The 17,571-nt window shown below is 42.0% G+C and overlaps 1 protein-coding gene across 3 annotated transcripts in view; it reads left to right on the forward strand.

Annotated features, from left to right (window-relative positions):
- Nucleotides 1–12,780, forward strand: part of PLEKHH2 (pleckstrin homology, MyTH4 and FERM domain containing H2) — an 86,773-nt gene extending 73,993 nt beyond the window's left edge. For all 3 annotated transcript variants that reach the window (XM_019483259.2, XM_059718608.1, XM_059718605.1), the window contains 6 exons: nucleotides 2,636–2,777; nucleotides 3,586–3,731; nucleotides 4,567–4,696; nucleotides 5,704–5,790; nucleotides 8,586–8,723; nucleotides 10,895–12,780. In XM_019483259.2, coding sequence (XP_019338804.1) covers nucleotides 2,636–2,777; nucleotides 3,586–3,731; nucleotides 4,567–4,696; nucleotides 5,704–5,790; nucleotides 8,586–8,723; nucleotides 10,895–11,077 — 826 coding nt within the window. In that variant the 3' untranslated portion in view covers nucleotides 11,078–12,780. The remainder of the gene's footprint in view (nucleotides 1–2,635; nucleotides 2,778–3,585; nucleotides 3,732–4,566; nucleotides 4,697–5,703; nucleotides 5,791–8,585; nucleotides 8,724–10,894) is intronic.
- The last annotated feature ends 4,791 nt before the right edge of the window (nucleotides 12,781–17,571 follow it).

Genomic DNA, 17,571 nt, shown 5'->3' on the forward strand with positions numbered 1-17,571 from the left:
CTATGCAGTAAACTGGAATACAATAGAAGGTGATAGGCAAATAACAGCGAAATTTGATTGAACAGATTTAAAACGTTTTGTCCTACAGAAAGGTATACAAATAACAGATATGCCATAAACAAGGAATCTACTGTATTAATATTGGAAGATCCAAGATTTTCCCAGTTTCAAAGGATGCTGAGCTTCATGAAATTAAATAAGTCAATGCCTGCTTATGAAATCATGAAACTTCATTAATTCATATTCATTCAGTGATTACAAGTATTTCCATGTTCTTTTCAAATTGCCCCTAAATTCCATTAAAATTATATTTTAGTTCCATTTCTTATTGCTCATTTACAGATAATGAACATGTATATTTCCTAAATTTACTGAAAATCCTCAGATCAAAATAATGAAATAATTTAAAGCAAAAATAAAAGTACAGGAAAATCTAAATCTTTCATCCCCTCGCTAAAGTAGTGAATAGAGCTTGAAAGATGGGTTAGATCTGGAGTGCTCAGTCTTCTGGCCCCACAGGCCAGATGACTGGCACAAATGGGTCTGCAGGAGAGATCCCTTGGGTGAGGTCAGCCTGGAGGCCAAATCCATTGTGGGGTCAGCACGCCATAGAGCTGCAGAGTGAGCCCACATGCCAAGTCCAGCCTCAGACCAACTCTGCATGTTTGAAATGATTCAGTGCATGGGACCATGTCATCTAGAATTTCCAGAGCTACACAATTAACACTGCCCCTGCTTCCTGCTGCCAAACTTTCAGACCCACAAGGAGCCCCACAGGCTGGATGATGCATCCCCAAGTTCTAAAGATTGAATTTCTACGTCTACACCAGGTATAGCACAGTGACAGTGAAGCTTCTGAGTGCAGCTCTGTAAACATGTCTCAACACTGATCTGGATGTGATACCACCAAAGCTGATAAGGATAATCAGTCTCTGTATTGATTCAGTCTCTGACCTCTCTGTAGCCAGAGTTTGTAATGGGAATACTTATTTCTTAGGAACTGGACTGATATCATTAAGAGGTGTGGTTAGCCATAAAGTCAGTCACAAGGCAGGGTAGATATTCACCTCTGTAGACTAATTAAATAGATATATAGAGTGAGTTGTGACAGGGACAAACTCAAGGCCGGATCTCAAAAATCGATCCACCCACCTGCCTAGGGCAGTCTGCCCTGACTTGCCTGCCACAACTTAAATGTTAACATTATTTATTAAGTGGAAGGCTGCCCTTACAGTACCCCAATGCCAGGGGCCACCATCTGTGGCTCTGAACCTGCCCTACACTACGGCCCATGCGTCACAGATGACATTCAGATTGATATTGCTCCCTGGTCTGAGGCCGGGGCAAACTCAGACCATTGTTGGCCTCTTTCACACTCACATGCTACTCCATTCTCACAGGGGCCTCTTCCACTCTGCCCCCCTCTCAAAGGGGCCTCTAACATACTGCCCATTACTGGGCCACACTCTGCCACCCTTGCTCCTCCTGACTGACCCCTCAAGGGCCTTCAGGCTTTGCTACTCACTTCCCGGCACCACCACGCAGCAACTTCGGATCCCACAAGTTCACCTACTCTATGTGGTGGAACCTTACGCTGACGCTGGGCTGCTTTTGCACCTAGCCCCTTACCAGGCAGCTGCTCTTGTCTTCTCACACTTGGGGCTGGCCCATGTACTGCCCAAGCAGCCCTACTCAGTATGACCCTGATGCAGTCCTGCAAACTGCCCTCTGCAGTTCTACTCTGCACCCCAACTCATGTAGTCCTTTGGGCACCTTGCTGCACCCTACTATACATGGGCCCACAGAGTCACTATTCACAACACCACTACCCCTCTTCAGTCTCTCTGGGACCCTTTGTCCCTGCTGGGCTCAGGTACCTATTAACGGGTATGCCTGGCCCCACTGCTCCACCAATTACTCACCAGGTGGTGGGGGGTAAGGTCAAGGTGTCCCCTACCTGCCTTTCATCGGGAAGGGTGCCTGGTCTGGTACTTCTTGGGGACTGTCCCGCCACAGACAGCTCTGCCAGACCCCCCTTATCCTGCAGGGCACAATTTCAGGTCATGCCCAGGACCAGGAGCCTCCTGACTATCCCAATAGTGCCTGCCCTTACCTCCAAGATGTTTCTGAATCATAGCTCCACCTGATGTTACCTCTTTGGCTGCCAGCAGCAGACTACTGGCCCAGCTTGCGTATCTGGGCCCTAAAATGGCTGCCCTAATCAGGCACCTGGCAGCTGGCTGCTTCTGCCCTTAAAGTGGCAGGCACCCAAAAGTGCACTGCCACAAGAGTACAAGCTTTCGTGAACCCAAGTTCACTTCATCAGATGCTCATTTGCTCCACTGCACTTCATGCTGTTCTTTCACATCTGATGAAGTGAACTTGAATTCACAAAAGTTTGTACTCATATATATAATCTTATTTAGTTAGTGCATATCTACCCTGCCTTCTGACTCCTATCACTATTTCATATAACCTAGTGAACAGACAGTAATAAGATGTAGGTAGTCAATGCTAAAGCTGACTTCTAACCAATTGCTTTGAAGTACAGGATGTTAAATCCTAATATTAGTCCTATAGGCTCATTTAGTTCCCCTGTTTTTATGTTTAAATAACTTTTTGTGTTCTTTTGTAGGCTTTATTTCTCAGCTCAAGTCCATGGGGAAACAGACAGGGAGAAGCTGCTGTTGTTGTATCAGACAAATGATCATATAGTAAATGGACTTTTCCCTGTAAACAAAGAACTGGCACTGGAAATGGCAGCCCTTTTAGCACAGGTAACCTTTGTGCATGTACAGTACAATAGCAAGGGTGATGCCAACAGTTCATCAGCACCAGGTGCCCTCATACTGCCCTGAATGACAAGTTGTATGTGTGGGAGTGCATGGGAAGGGGGGCAATAAAAGGTAGCTGCTGTTGGCAACCACACAGTTGCAGTTGTAATCATGGAGGCAACCCAAAGTCACCATTCCTTTGTGTGCCAAGTGCCCAGCCACATCCCTACACTGCTATACGTGTATGGGGTCAAGGCTAAGTACACTCTGCGCCTTTGACATCAGTGGGTGCATCCAGACAAGTGGGAACATTTGTTTCCCATGGGACAAATAGCAGCAGCACACCTTGTTCCCACTACACGTACATTAATGCATCATAATTATGGCGCATTAAGTTTAGTACCTGTAATAACTGATACTAACTTAATGCGCTGTAATCAGTAGTGCCAGTGCATGTCTTTTAAGTGATGCTAATGTGCAGTAGACTAATTCTACTGCACATTAGCGCATTACCACAGCTTTTATCATGATGCATTAATGCGCAGTAGAATTCGTCTACTGCACTTTTAGCATCTTGTGTAGACACACCCTAGATGTAGTAAATATAAAACATAAGAGAACTAAATTAAAATGAATCAAGAAAACTAAAATCAAAATGTTAGTTATACTAATTACTTTTTAACTCAGTGAAAATGTAACTCAGTTGTTAAATTGTGCCAGGTTTTACAGCATATAAGTAATAAAACAATGCAATAAAATGTATTTAAGTGTTAAAATTACTCTCCATTAACAAAGATCTCCTTTCTACCAGGTGGAGATTGGAGACTTTGAAAGGCCTTTCTCAACTCCTGCAGGGCAGGGCACTTCCCAGTCTAAGTCCAATCAAACATTAAAACAAGTTGTGGAGAGGTTTTATCCAAAGAGGTATAAACAAGGGTGTTCTGAAGAACAATTAAGGTGAGAAAGGAAAAGCAGTATGATGGGCAAGATAAAAACATTTTACTTCTTGTATTCTGCTAAACTTATGGGTAAAGCAAAGCCTTTTCAATGACATCAGAAGATTTAGATCAGTGATTCTCAACCACCGTGCTGCAGCACCTGGGATACTGCAAAATACTTTTAAAGGTGCCATTGGAAGCTGGCACTGGAATATGAACATTATTCTACCTATTCTATTCATTCTCCTTTATCATAAAAAATAAGAATTTGAAACAAGTTAAAGCATAAACTTAGTAACAGATTTAAAGTCAATACATTTCCATGTGATTCCTAAAAAACAAAACTACAAGGGATAGAAAAAAAGTTTAAAAGAATCAAAAGTTATTAGAAAAATAAAGAAGTACAGGGGAACACAAGGTATGCTACCTGAAATACTTTATGTGTGCATGTGCAAGAAGGTTATCTATATTTCATGTTGTTTGTGTCTTAATTTTGATGTTATCTCTGAGTATCAGTAGAAATATGTCAGAAGCCATGATGTAATTTTTCATTTTGTGCTGCTTTTGTCTTTTATGTAAAAGGAAATGCTAGATTCTTTGCTTTTAGCAAGTCAAAACCTTACAGAAATAAGAAGTCAGTTGTGGCTTTATGTATAAAAAACTGTTAAAAGATTGGCTTAGGTTTTCATACCGTGTATCTTGTAATTCTTGTATAGACTGCAAGGCATAAATTAAATAGTAATTGTAACCAAATAGAAACATTTTCATTAATTTTCAAGATATGAATAAACTTCTTAAATCTGTTTGAACAATAGCATCCAAAAATTAGTGCTCATTATGTTTCATTTCAATAGACAGCTTTGTCAGCGATTGTCTACGAGATGGATGGCTCTCCGGGGGCACAGTGCTGCAGACTGTGTGCGCATTTATCTCACAGTAGCCAGAAAATGGTCGTTTTTCGGGGCTAAACTGTTTGTAGCAAAAGTAAGGAACTTTCAGTAGGTTGGAGGTTTTGGAAACTTTGTACATAGTTACAGAGAAACAAATGTTGCTGAAAGTTGTGTTCAAAATGTTTTAATGACCGACTCTCTGGTACAATATCAGCACTTGCTTTAAATGATCAATTTTAATAATCTTTACAATAAATAAATCTCATTAACAATTTATAGCCCACTTCTCTCCTGCCTCCTCAACTTAGTAAATTCAGTTAGTGCTGTGGGGATCTGCTTCATCTCCTGTTTAACTGTGGAAAGTCTCACTGACTTAATAGGGGTTGGGTTGAGACATTAGTATTAGAACTTACAGAAGCACTAAGAATGTGCAAGGTATATTTTTAGCAGGCTCCCATGCTGATTTCCCAATTTCTGTTAAACATCCTGTAACACTGATACCAAAGAAAATGAGAATTGAGACAAGAATAACAAGGAAGATGAACTCAAAATTTTACCAAAATAAATATTCCAAAAACATAAACAAATGTTCTTGTCATGCTTGATCTTTGAATTTACAAAAAAATAATGCAGGTCTGATAAATAGAACTGTGGCATCATTTTCACTTTTATTCCACTTCAGGAAATCCCTAAACATATACAATAATGGCTTTTCACCACTGCTGCTCTATTTTATTTACTTATTTATTTGTTGGTGTCTTAAGGAACAAGCTTTAAAATACCTATCTTTTTATTAGATGAGTCAGTACAGTCTAGTAGATAGAGCACTGGACTGGAACTCAGGGGAAAAACATGGTTCAATTCATAGCTCAGTTACTTTCATACCTGTTACTTCTTTAACCTCGGGCAACTTACTTTACTTCCATGTGCCTCGATTTCCCCATATGTATAATGGAGATAATTATATTGTCACCCTTGACAAAGTGCTTTGAGATTGCTGGATGGAAGGGGCTACCTAACAGCTAGTTATTATTATTAACCTAATATTTAAAGGTTACCTTATTTACAAAAAATGATAGAAAGTTATTTTTCTCTTTATAGCCTCAAACAACTTCCACACAGGAAAGTTCCTTCATATGGCTTGCTGTACACGAAGATGGCATAAGCACCTTAGAATACAGCTCTATGGTAAAAGAAAAAAAAAGTTTTGTTACAGAGAAGTTTTAATACTGAGTATGGTGTATAGATTCATCCTTGATGAATCAGCTTTGACTTAAATGAAATTGAACATGAAAAGAAGTTGGCCTAGAAATCTTATTTACACAATTAGTTTTGTAAAGCATAGACTTGTTACTGCAAACTGTTGGGTTATATTAGTGCAGATGCTCCAATGAATCTTGATTTCTTTGCTCAATATTTATCAAGGAAAAGTTTTATACTATATCAAACTATTAAGTCAGGACATTCATAATTACAGTTCATAGAATAACCTTAACTTTGCTCCGTTGACTTTAATTTACATTGTCGTATAATGCAATATGATATAACTGTAACCTACAATGATATATCATATCTCCCAGAGTTCTTTAATTGTGAAATTAATCACCTGATTCTGCTTTTACTTACAGTGGGGTGAATCAGGAGTAATTCCATTGAAATCATCTGAGTGGAACTGGTATAGCTGAGAGGCTTCCCTTTTAAATTCATACTTGCAAAGAGATAGAATAATATACAGTCGGGCCTTGATTTACATGGTATTTTTTTACATGGTTTCAGTTATGCATGGTCAACTAATTGTGACCCTTTATTTTTGTACATGGTGTGGATTCACTTTTACACAGTGCAGCATGGTCACCAAGATGTGCAGATGTGTCTAGAATCAGCTGGACACTTCCCCCCCTGCACCTCCCCATGCTGCTCTCAGTGTAGCTGGTAAATGTGTTGTGTTGTAGTGGAAGGGGAGAGGGAAAGGACGTGGGAGGAGCAGATCAATACCCCCCGTGGTGAGAGAGGGAGTGGGGCAGAGGCTGGGACATACACTGCTCAGCCAGGGCGGGGTGAGCATGGGAGAGAGCTGTGGCTTGTCCAGGGGGCACAGGACGGGGTGGCTCCCTCCCTGGAAGGCCACGGGGAGGGGGGGGTGGGGACCATGTGCCACCTGGATCTGTGCAGGGCAGGGCAGGCTGCAGCTCTGGGCTGGAGTTAGAGCTGTGTGGGGCTCTTCTTATCAGGGGTTGAGCTGAACTGGGCGGCGGTGGCACTGAAAAAGGGCTATGGTGGGCTACAGCAAAATCTGGGGTGGCTATAGTGCCCCCCCCAGTAGCTCCCTCCCAGCGCCGCTGCTACCCACCCTGAGCCCAGCCCCCACCAAGAAAAACCTGACACAGCCGTGCCTCCAGTCTGCAGCTGCAGCCGCAGCCTGCCTGCCCCATGCAGATCTGGGGGCACACCTTTCCCCCCCATGCCCTCCTGGGCTTCGTCCTGCACCCACCCCAGCTGTGCAGTGTCTGCTTCTGCCCATGCCCCACTCCTCCTTCACTGCAGGGGGCGTTGATCTGCCCCCCCATGCCCTTCCGTCCCCCCTCCCCTTCCACCACACCATGCTTACCAGCTGCACACAACTCTCCAAGTTGCCGGGCTCTGCTCCTTGCTGCCTGTATGCTGTGCTGTAGCTGCGTGCACACACAGGCATTTATTGGCCAAATTATCAGCCACATCTGGAACCTAAAACTTTTTTTCCCTAAAAAAGATAGGTATTTTAAAGCTGGTATCTTTTTACGCAATTTCTACTTGCACATTTGTTTGTTTTTTCAAGAATGTAACCACTATGTAAATTGAAGCCCGACAGTATTGTCATTAGGGGCATTTATACACATACCTGTTCGTCCCACAACATGCCAGAGATCCAACGGATTGGGGCAGACTCAATTAATTGAGTCTCCTCCACATGTGAGCTGGCGTGCACTGTGCTGCATCACATGCAGTTGTATAAGTGGCAAAATGCGCATCAGCGCACAAAAAATGGTGATGGTGCGCTTTTGAACTAAAACACCTTTGAGATGTTTTAGTTCAAAACTAAAACACATTTTCTCAGTGCTGACACACATTTCAATCTTTATGCAACTGCATGTGCTGCAGTGCTGGGTGCTTTTATAAGTGCTTGGTGCTGCAGTGCAAGCATATATATAAATGCCTAGAGTGCTTAAAGTGAATTTCCTGACACTTATAAAATCTCAGCTTTACATACTGCATTAATTTAGAGTGTTTTAGTACAACTTCCTTTGCATTTTTAAGAGAGGTACACAAGAACTAAACATCATAAATACAGAAATGTGGACAAAAGGGAGAAAGGCAACAATTACAGAAGGATTTCCAAAGGGAGATGAAATAAAGTCAGTATAGGATGTTCTGAAAACAGCTTTCTTCCTCTGAGACAATTTAATGCCTGCTCAACTTTTAGTAACCTATGCCTATCTTTCTCAACTTATAAGTCTGACTTCCCTGGGGAAATTTAGCTCTTTCCAGACTGCCCTTTTTTGATTCACCCAAACTATTCACCTCACCTGTCACTTACACAGACACATAAAGGCTGGAATGAACTCCTTTTTGAAAGAATGGACCCTGATGTTCAATTTGGAGCCAGTCCATCTTCCACTGAAGATCTTAACATTATATTTGGTGGGAGTTAGACTGGACTCTTATAATGTAGGCTGTGTGTATGTGTACAGTCTGTTACAGTTGCAAACGTTAAACTCCATGCATTATTATAAGCTCACTGACTGCAGTGGGAATTCATCACTGTGATATTTGAGTTAAACTGTCCCTATAATTTATTATTAATTTCAAAATGTTACAAAAGGGGCTAAAAAGAGCGTCTTGCAAAACAGATGGCTATGTTTTTTCAGGGAATAGTCACTATAATCTGATTTTTTTTCTTTGTCTCTTTTATGACTTTGTGCATTTCTTTTCTGCTCTCTTCAAAGCGATTAATAGTTACATATGGACATAGGAGTCTAATGACCTTTGGAGGATACCAAGATGACTTTATGCTAGTAGTCAGTAATACCCAGACAAAGGACAAGCCAACAGAAAAACTCCTTTTTGCAATGGCAAAACCAAAGGTTAGTACATTAGCTAAAACAATTTCTAGTATGTTTTGTAATGAAGTACCATTTCATATATAGAGTCTGGTTTAAAGCACAGGCCCAGCTTGCTAATATTGTGGCCCGATCCTAGAGAAAGCTGCCATTTTCACATCTGGATTATGATTCCTCCGCCCCCTCCGATTGACTGAGGGGTAGGTTGAGGACCAGGTTTAGTTGTAGCACCCTCTGATCACTGCTAAAAAGCCTACAGCCTCCCCCCCCCATCTCACTGGAAGAGGCAGGAACAGCAGTAGTGGCCATCTGCACCATGGTGTTTCTGACAGGCAGGGAGGAAATTTTTAAAAAAATGCCGCTGTGCTCTGCCGGGCTCCTGGCAAACCAGCAGTGAGTCTGATGCTGACTCCTTCTCGCCTGTTTTTCATGGAAATATGTACATTCAGAAATGAAACAGGCCAAGAAATACTTTACATCAAATCATCCCCTGACAGGGGAGGTTTTGGAAGTTCCATGGAGATGCCACGGGACATGGCCTCCCAATTCTCTCAGACTTCAGGACTGTTGGAAAAGGAGACACCTCATCCATGTGAGGGCCAGACCATCCCTAGTGCTTCTCTCCTCCTTGCAACCCTGGCCTAGGAAAATTTCCATGGCATGCCATAAAATCATTCTCTAAGATGACATGTATTGGATTGCAGAATGATCTCCCAAGAAAGTGCTGCTTGAATCATAAAACATTGTATAGAACAAAACATTCAATGTATTATAAAAAAATACACCTGCTTTAGCAGTTGAAAAAAAAAAACTTAATCAAATTGTCCTCATTCATTCTTTGATAAAGTATAACCCAGGGGTCGGCAACGTTTTTGGCCAGTGTCAAAAAACACCCCAACCTCAACTTGACTTGGCATTCCAGGGGCAGATGGGTGGAGCAGAGCTACGAGTGGTCCAATCCTTGTGCATGCTGGTTGCATGGACGCCTCCAGGCTGATGGTGAGGTAGGGGCTGGGGTTGCACTGCCTCAGCCCATGAACATGTCATGCCTCCCGAGGCTGGGAGGGCGCAGTGACCGCCCACAGACAGCAGCAGTGTGGCAGCGGTGAGCAGGGACTGCCTGCAGGCGGCCATGGTGATGTTGGTGGCGAGGACAGGCTGAGCAGGGACTGCCCACAGGCAGCCACAGCAGTGTCGGCAGTGAGAGGGTAGCGCCTCCTTGGCAACCGCCTCCAGATGCCGCTGGCAGCGTTGGTGGTGGCCAGTCTCAGGTGTTGCATGTGCACCCCCTATGAGTGCACGTGCACTCATGCATGCAGCCCCTATGTGTCACCAGTGCCTCAGCCCTTCCTGCACTGCGTGCCCCATGGTGCACATGCAGCTGCCACTGGCCATGGGGCCTGGGCTTGTAGCAGGCAATGGACAGGCTGTAAACAGCTGCACCAGGGTCCAGAGCCCTGCCCCCTTTCCATGACCTGTGGACAGGACAGTGCAACCTTAGCTCCTCCCCTGCCAGCAAAGCTGGGCAGGGGCTCTGCAGACCTCCAGGGCAGTGACTTGCAACCTCCCAGCCACCTGCCATAGCCAGCCTGGGCTCTGGGCAGGTCCCTCCATGGAACCTGGGCTGCTTGTGTTAAGCAGCAGGGAGGCTGCAAACAGCTACACTGAGGTCGACTGAGTGCCAGCCTGACTCATTGTTGGCAACAGCTGCACATGTGTCTCAGGGTGGGCAGCAAGGAAGGGGCCATGGTTGTACTGGCCCGGCCTCTTCCCTGCCATGTGCCCTTAGGTGTGCATGCAGCTGCTGCCAGTACCACAGCTCCAGAGCCTGGTGCAGCTGTTTGCAACCTCTCGTCTGCCTGCCATATCCGGCCAGAGCTTTGGGCGGTTGCTGCCTGCCACGGAGCCAGGCTGCTTGCGGCAGGGTGTGCAGCCTCCAAGCCGCCTGGTGTGAGCAGCCCGGGCTCCACGGCCAGCAGCAACTGCCCAGAGCCTGGGCCGGCTGTGGCGTGCCAAGCAAATGGCTTCATGTGCCATTCTCTGGCATGCATGCTGAGGGTTGCTGATCCCTGATATAACCACTTTATGAAAGTACAGAGTCTGTCACTTGCTAAAAGATGATTTTTTTTTTTTAGTAGTCAAAATGCATCATTGTTTTTTTCCCCAAAATCAGAATTATTTCTCTCTTTTCATAGATTCTTGAGATCACTCTTCTGATTGCCAGCTATATTAACAATCTTCACCAACAAAAGGGAGCTGATCATCACCTTTCTGCTCCAGCACTACCATCACTTAAAACGGTACAGGAAACCAAAGAAATGGGAAGTCAGCCCCTTCTTTCTAACAGTAGACCTACCAAATGCCCTACTCTGTTATGAAAAAGTCAGGTATCTGTGAAAACCTGTCTGTTGTATACTTTATGTTGACTGAACATCTTCAGATGCGTTGACATCATAGCATCTTTAGGTCTATAACAAATAAACTGATTTCTGTGCCTTTCTGCATGAGAGTCTCCCATATACCCTCTTTTAAAACATCACCAACAAATTGAAGATGAAATGATTTCAGCCTATTTCTGAAAACTGCAAAATCTGGTCTGCTTGAAATGCATTATACCTAGGGCTCAAAAAACAAAACCAAAAGAAAAGATCTTGGAAGAAGGGCACAAGGGCATAGTTTGGTAGGCCTTATCATTGGAATAAGTTCAGAAACTCAAGGATTTTCAACAGATTTTCCCAGGGAGGATGCTCTCGTCAACTTTCTATCCCCAGTTCTCAAATTATGCACACTGCATAATCTTGGTTATGAGAAAAAATATAGGAAAACAAATACATAGATTTTCCACTTCCTCACTATTACTTTCTGCAATGCCAGCACCCCTTAGATATAGACTAAAGGGGACATTTTTGTGGAATCCCTTTTATTAAATATTGGCAGGATATCACCAGTCACATACGTTATAATTTATTATAATGAAGGAACTGAAGAATGTTCTCAGGTTTCATTTTTGGCCTCTGTTATACAGCTGCTTACTTGTGAGAGCTCTAGCAATGGGCTCTATAAACTCTTCATTTTTCCCTTAAATTTAAATTGGATTCACACACACTCTCTCTCTCTCTCTCTAAGTGGATTTTTTTTGTTTGTTTTGTAAAACTGTGTTAATAAAACAACCCAACTGTTTATGCTGTTAAGTTTGCCATTATTCTTGATCTTAAATAATTTTAGTCCAGAAATGAAAGTGACCCAATTCAAACCATTAGCACTTATATGAATATATCTATAGCAGTTAGCTTTATTCATGTGTAAACTTGGAGACATAGGTTTCACAAAATGTCTGATGTACATATTGTACACACCCTAATGCAGTATTGTGTTAATATAAGCCTAATACAGGAAAATGTTGCACTGTATTGTATTCATGTGTTTCAGGCCATAATATTGGTATTATGTGCTCTTGCGCAATAGAAACAAGATCCTCTTCAGACCTAAATATCTGATTTTTTCCACAGTTTTATTTGCCTCCAGTACTACTTACTGGGAATATTTGTCATTTAAATAAAATTTTTATACTAATCACTTCTTAGTATTTGAAACTTGAATAATTTCTTAATGCTGAATCTGTAACATGAGATGGTTAATAATTTTTTTTCTGATTTCAATTATCACGTGCATTTCAGACTTTTTGCCCTCTACAGATGTCAGAGAGCATACTCTAAACTGACTAGCACCAGATTACAAGAGAGCTAACTTGTAGAAAAGAACACATAACGCATCCGTATAATATCAAAAACTGTAGAGACTGATTGAGAGCTGAATGCACTCAACAAGATAGTAGGATTTTGAAGGCTTTCATCTAACACCACTAATCTGTAGGACTTTAACACTATTTTGGTAACGGTGTTAAAAGGTAAAGCCCTGGCCTGGGAACTCTACACTGCACTTATCACTTCTGTGAAATCTTGCAATAAGGATAACTTGCATCAGTCCCTCAACAGACTTCCCTCTGGTTTTAAGTAAAATAGACAGAATCAAACTTTAGGCCTGGATTCTGCAAATAAAAACATGCCTAATTCAGATTTCAGCTGATGCTTCTGTGTTATTTATACTTAGGTCATATTTTCAAGGTTTTTTGCACAACTATAAATACTAAAAACTTCCATTCCAAAAAAATAGAATTGAGAATCTGATGTAATCATCATATGACTTCAACAAGTGGGCTTATAATGAGCATATCTTAATTCAGCCCTGAGAAAATTCCCTTTTCTCTGTGTAGTTGTTCATGTTAGAAAATAAGAGCATGTAATTTGCTCATCCAGAGTTTTAGGGCTCTAAATATGTAGTCATGTGCAAGGTAAGTCCCACAGGAACATTTTAATATTGATCCTTTTTGTGCAGCAAATGGGGGGGGGGAGGAGGGGCAGAGGAGGAGAATGCTAAAAAGAAGAGCCACCAGTGGTAACCAACCGGTTGACTGCAACCGACTGGTCAATCAGATCGATTGTTGGAGGATCCTCAATCAGGAGCGCTGGGACTCACGTGGGGAGTGGCCGGGATGCACAAGCAGCAGGACTTACGAGTGGCGGGACACATGTGGCTGGGCTGAGCGACGTGCCCTGCTGTCAGGGCCAGAATAATCCCACTCCATGCCCCCTGCCACTGGGTGAGTAGGGCCCCGGCCAGGCTGGACTGGGGGAGGGTTGGAGCATAGGCTGCTCGTCCAAGTGCATGGTGGGGCTCCCGCCACTGCGTGCACCGCAGTGAAAGCCTGAGGGGCACATGCCCCACCCCCCCATCTCTGTGTGGGGCAAAGCGGCTGCCACTGCCCTCTGGGCTTTGTGCTCCAAGCCCCACTGTAGCTTGGGGCACAAAGCCTGGGGTGCAAAACCCAGTGCACAGCAGCAGTCACCTTGCCCCATGCACAGATTGGGGGGGATATACCCCCTGGGCCTCCGCCAGGGTGTGTACATTGACAGGAGCCCCTCTGCACGCCTGGACATGCCACCCAGGCTCCAACCCTACCCTGGCCAGGGCCCCACTTACCCCTGCCTCACTCCCTCCCTCATCATGGGGGCCTTGATCTGCCCCCCTCACTTCCCAACAGACCAACCTGCTGGGCGGCACAGGCAGAGTTGGGGGGTGTGGGTGTGGGCGGTAGATCCTTGATTGCCCTTTACTTCAAAAAGTGATCTTCACCTTGAAAAGGTTGGAGACCACTGGCCTACACTTACCACCTCACCAGAGCCTGCTCACCTCCTCTCTGCTGCTGGTGCCCACAGCACTCTGGTTGTAAATTGCTGGCCTAAATAATGCCACAGCAACCAAGTTACATACCCCTCAGTACAGTGTCCAGTACATCTCCCTCCATTGTCCAAGTTACATATCCCTCAATGCAGACTCATAGTTTAGAAACATAAAGAATACAAGTTACAGCGTCCCACATACCATTTCATAATGGTACAGTTTTAAATTAATATTAGAGAGCCTAATCTTTAGATAATAAATACAGAGAATGAAGCATACAGTTTCGTTTCTATGTAAAAGGTTTTTGGTCCAAATAATTGTAAACATGTCTAAATTTGGGAAGCAATCTTGTACAGTATACATGCCTCTGACTGGAAGAATAGCTTCCTGCATCTGTTGTGCATGCTTTAAACAAAGTCTTCACTTACATAGGCAGACAAAGTTCTTTGCGTAAATCTGATATCTTTTATTAGACCAACTCAAATAGTTAGAAAAAAAATGTCTTGACTCACAAATGCATTTTACAAAGCACCATACATTATATATAAATTTTGCTATTACATGGTTTCCTGCCTTTAGAAAGCACACTCTCAACAATTGTTGTACCCTTAATATTTGACTCTTGCTGTGGTAGTTATTTACCTCAATACCATTCTGTATAGGCAGCCACTACCTCAATTTCCCTGTATTTGGTAGGGAAGTTTAACCCTTCCAATAAACTTTAAAGCTACTCCCAGCATGGGTCACTGCCCAGCCTGCAACACATAATCTCTACTACAAAAAAAATCTCAAAATTTCTTGGATCTGGGCTGAACTGTGTACAGAGCCATAGCTGACCCTTGAACACTATGACACTTTCTTAATGTGATGCTTTCTCTGAAGTATGATATTGTTATAATTTTGAAAAAAATAATTAAAGAGCAGCAGACCGTAGAAGAAAGCTGTGAGCCATAAACTCCTGAGTTCTGACAGCTGATATAATGGTGACTTTTTTGTAACCTTAAGCCAACATTTTTTATTTTATGCCTTAGCTTTCATGAGAATAGTTGTTCAGTACCACTTATCAGCCCACTTATTTAGGCATGCAAGTTTGAAACTTTTGGCTTTAATCTCTGATCCTCTTGTTTACCATCTCTAAAGTGAAGTGATAGTAACATTTGCCTACCTCATAAGTGTGCTATAAGGATTAACTTTAGAAATTGAAAGTTAGAAAAGTATGTTTCTCCTCTCAGTTTAGTATGCTAAAATGGCTATTTTTTGTACCAGCACCAGTGAGCTAACTCTGCTTTGGGTAGACTAGCAACAGCTAATGCTTGCTGCAATCCCATCAGGCAAAGAATAAAGACCTGAGTTTTTAGTGCAGTCTGCAAAACTGAGCAACAGTTTAATTTTTACATCAAAACCACCAAACCAATTATTCGTCAGTGGAGGGCATTTGTAAAGAAATTGGCTAGCTACTCAGATTTCACTTACCTATCACACTAGCACAACTTGAATATGTATCAGTATCAGAATGAAGTTCACCCCTGGGCAGACAGCATATGCTGTTTAAGCCTCACTTTAATCTTTAAGAAATTTAATAGTACATCAGTACATTTGCACTAGGGGTTAATTTCACCTACACTGATTAGGAATGCAGAACTCATGAGTTTCAATGGGAAAACCAAATCAAAGATGTCAGCATGACCCTGGCACTATACAACAATTAGGTATGAGTACAAAGGCCTCGACCATGTCATTCACACTGGATTCAAAGCATGGAGGTCTACTGACTGGGACACACGAGAGAAAAAGAGTTCAGAAACAACATAAAACATTTTGGAAACTAAAGTGAGGAGTTGTACAAGACAAACTTAAAACGTTTCAAAGTCTCTTTCTTCAGAGAGATATTGGTCAGAGTCTGTCCTTTTGTTAAGCAATGGGGAAAAAAGGGTTAGTTCTGTTGAACTGCATTTACTGCTAAGAAAGGAGGCTGCTTTTCTTTATTTTTAACAAAGCAAACATGCAAAAGCAGGAAAAGAGATAAGACAGAAAAGGTAGGTGAAAAAGATTTACTGAGGTCAGAAGGACACAAAGCAGCTAGTCACTTACGTGGGAGATATTGTGTCCTCTGCCAGGCCAGCTATCACATCTTTACTCTGAATCATAACTTACTTCCCGGGTTTGGAATGTCATTTCTGTTCAGTCTTCATCAGTCCAAAAGCCGGCTGGATCATCCTATCCTGTAATACTGGTGCCATGTGGTCTCCACATCAGTTGAAAAGCAATAAAGGGAGAGGAGGAAGATAATGATATACAGAAAAACACACAGGAAGTAGGCTGACAAAGTAGCCTGTCACCTACAAAAGCTTGTGCATTTCTGAATGAGTTAGTTTCTAAGGTGCCATCCTACCCTTTCCTTTTTTTACACAATTCTAATCGTTTAACACTGGTTGCAGTGTGACTTCATGATAACCTCATTATCGCTCCATATAGACTGAAGCCTTTTGTATTAGACACTTGTTTAAGTAAAACAAAATAGTCATTTAAAAAAAGAGAAGGAAATAGCATGACCAGCTAAAAATATCTAGTATTCTTTGCTGAATTTAATGGGGAACAAAAATTGTATATTGAACTTTAAAATACTATTCTGCACTGTAACCTGTAGCTCTAATATGAATAATTACAGCACATCTAGTTTGTACGCATAGTATTTGTATTTCTTTTTACAGATATTTACTATTCACTCTTTGTAAAAGTATTTTATATACATTTTTAGTTCTCCTTAAAATCAGGAAATGACCAAAGAGATCTATCAAACCTGTTATTTAAAATCCAACAAAGTGAAAGGAAACAAAATGTGTGCGATATTTCAGTTTCAGATATTCTAACTTTAATAATTTGTTTATCAAGTCACGCAAGGCTGGATCCTAACCAAATACTAAATTTTAAATGAACAAAATGTAAACAATCTGAGCCATTTGCAAAGCCTGCAATAGTTTATGCACCACTTATTTCTTTAAAAAGAAACTGAGAATGTAGTAGTCATGTAAGGAACCAACTTTTTATGTTTTATGTAATCGTGTAAGTCATAGATCTAATCATATTAAAAATAATTATTAAGTACCTGGAATTCAGTCTGTCTGCAATACATTTTTTGTGTAAAAAATGTGATTTACTGTATATGTCTGTTTGTGGTGTACCATGTTACATGACAAATTGTAACGGTAACATTTTCTTATGTTCTATCTTTCAGATAACCTTGTATTCCTTTGCAATAAAGAATCGTGTCTAAAATCTGCTTGCTTGCTCTAGTGTCTTCTGAAACCAGGAGTTTAATTATCAGGAAAAAAAATGTTCCTACAGCTTAGGTGATATTTGGAAAAAATGAAGTGGACCATACCTAGGAATCTGTTTATTCATGCCTGCTTTTTTCCTTAGTTTCACTATTTTGCCATTCTGAAACAAACTATAATCACAGTTTTCAAAAATGAAAAGGGATTTTGGAAACTTCAATTTCGGGACCTAAATTAGAACATCTTAAAAAGCCTTGCTTTTTGGGGGGAAAAAACATTTCCTCCTATGTATTTCCAGAAGCCTCATCAAGGATCCTTTAACTTACTGAGAATTGAAGAAGGGTACAGTGGCACCC

This window comes from Alligator mississippiensis, chromosome 1 (assembly GCF_030867095.1).
Source record: "Alligator mississippiensis isolate rAllMis1 chromosome 1, rAllMis1, whole genome shotgun sequence".
NCBI lineage: Eukaryota > Metazoa > Chordata > Crocodylia > Alligatoridae > Alligator > Alligator mississippiensis.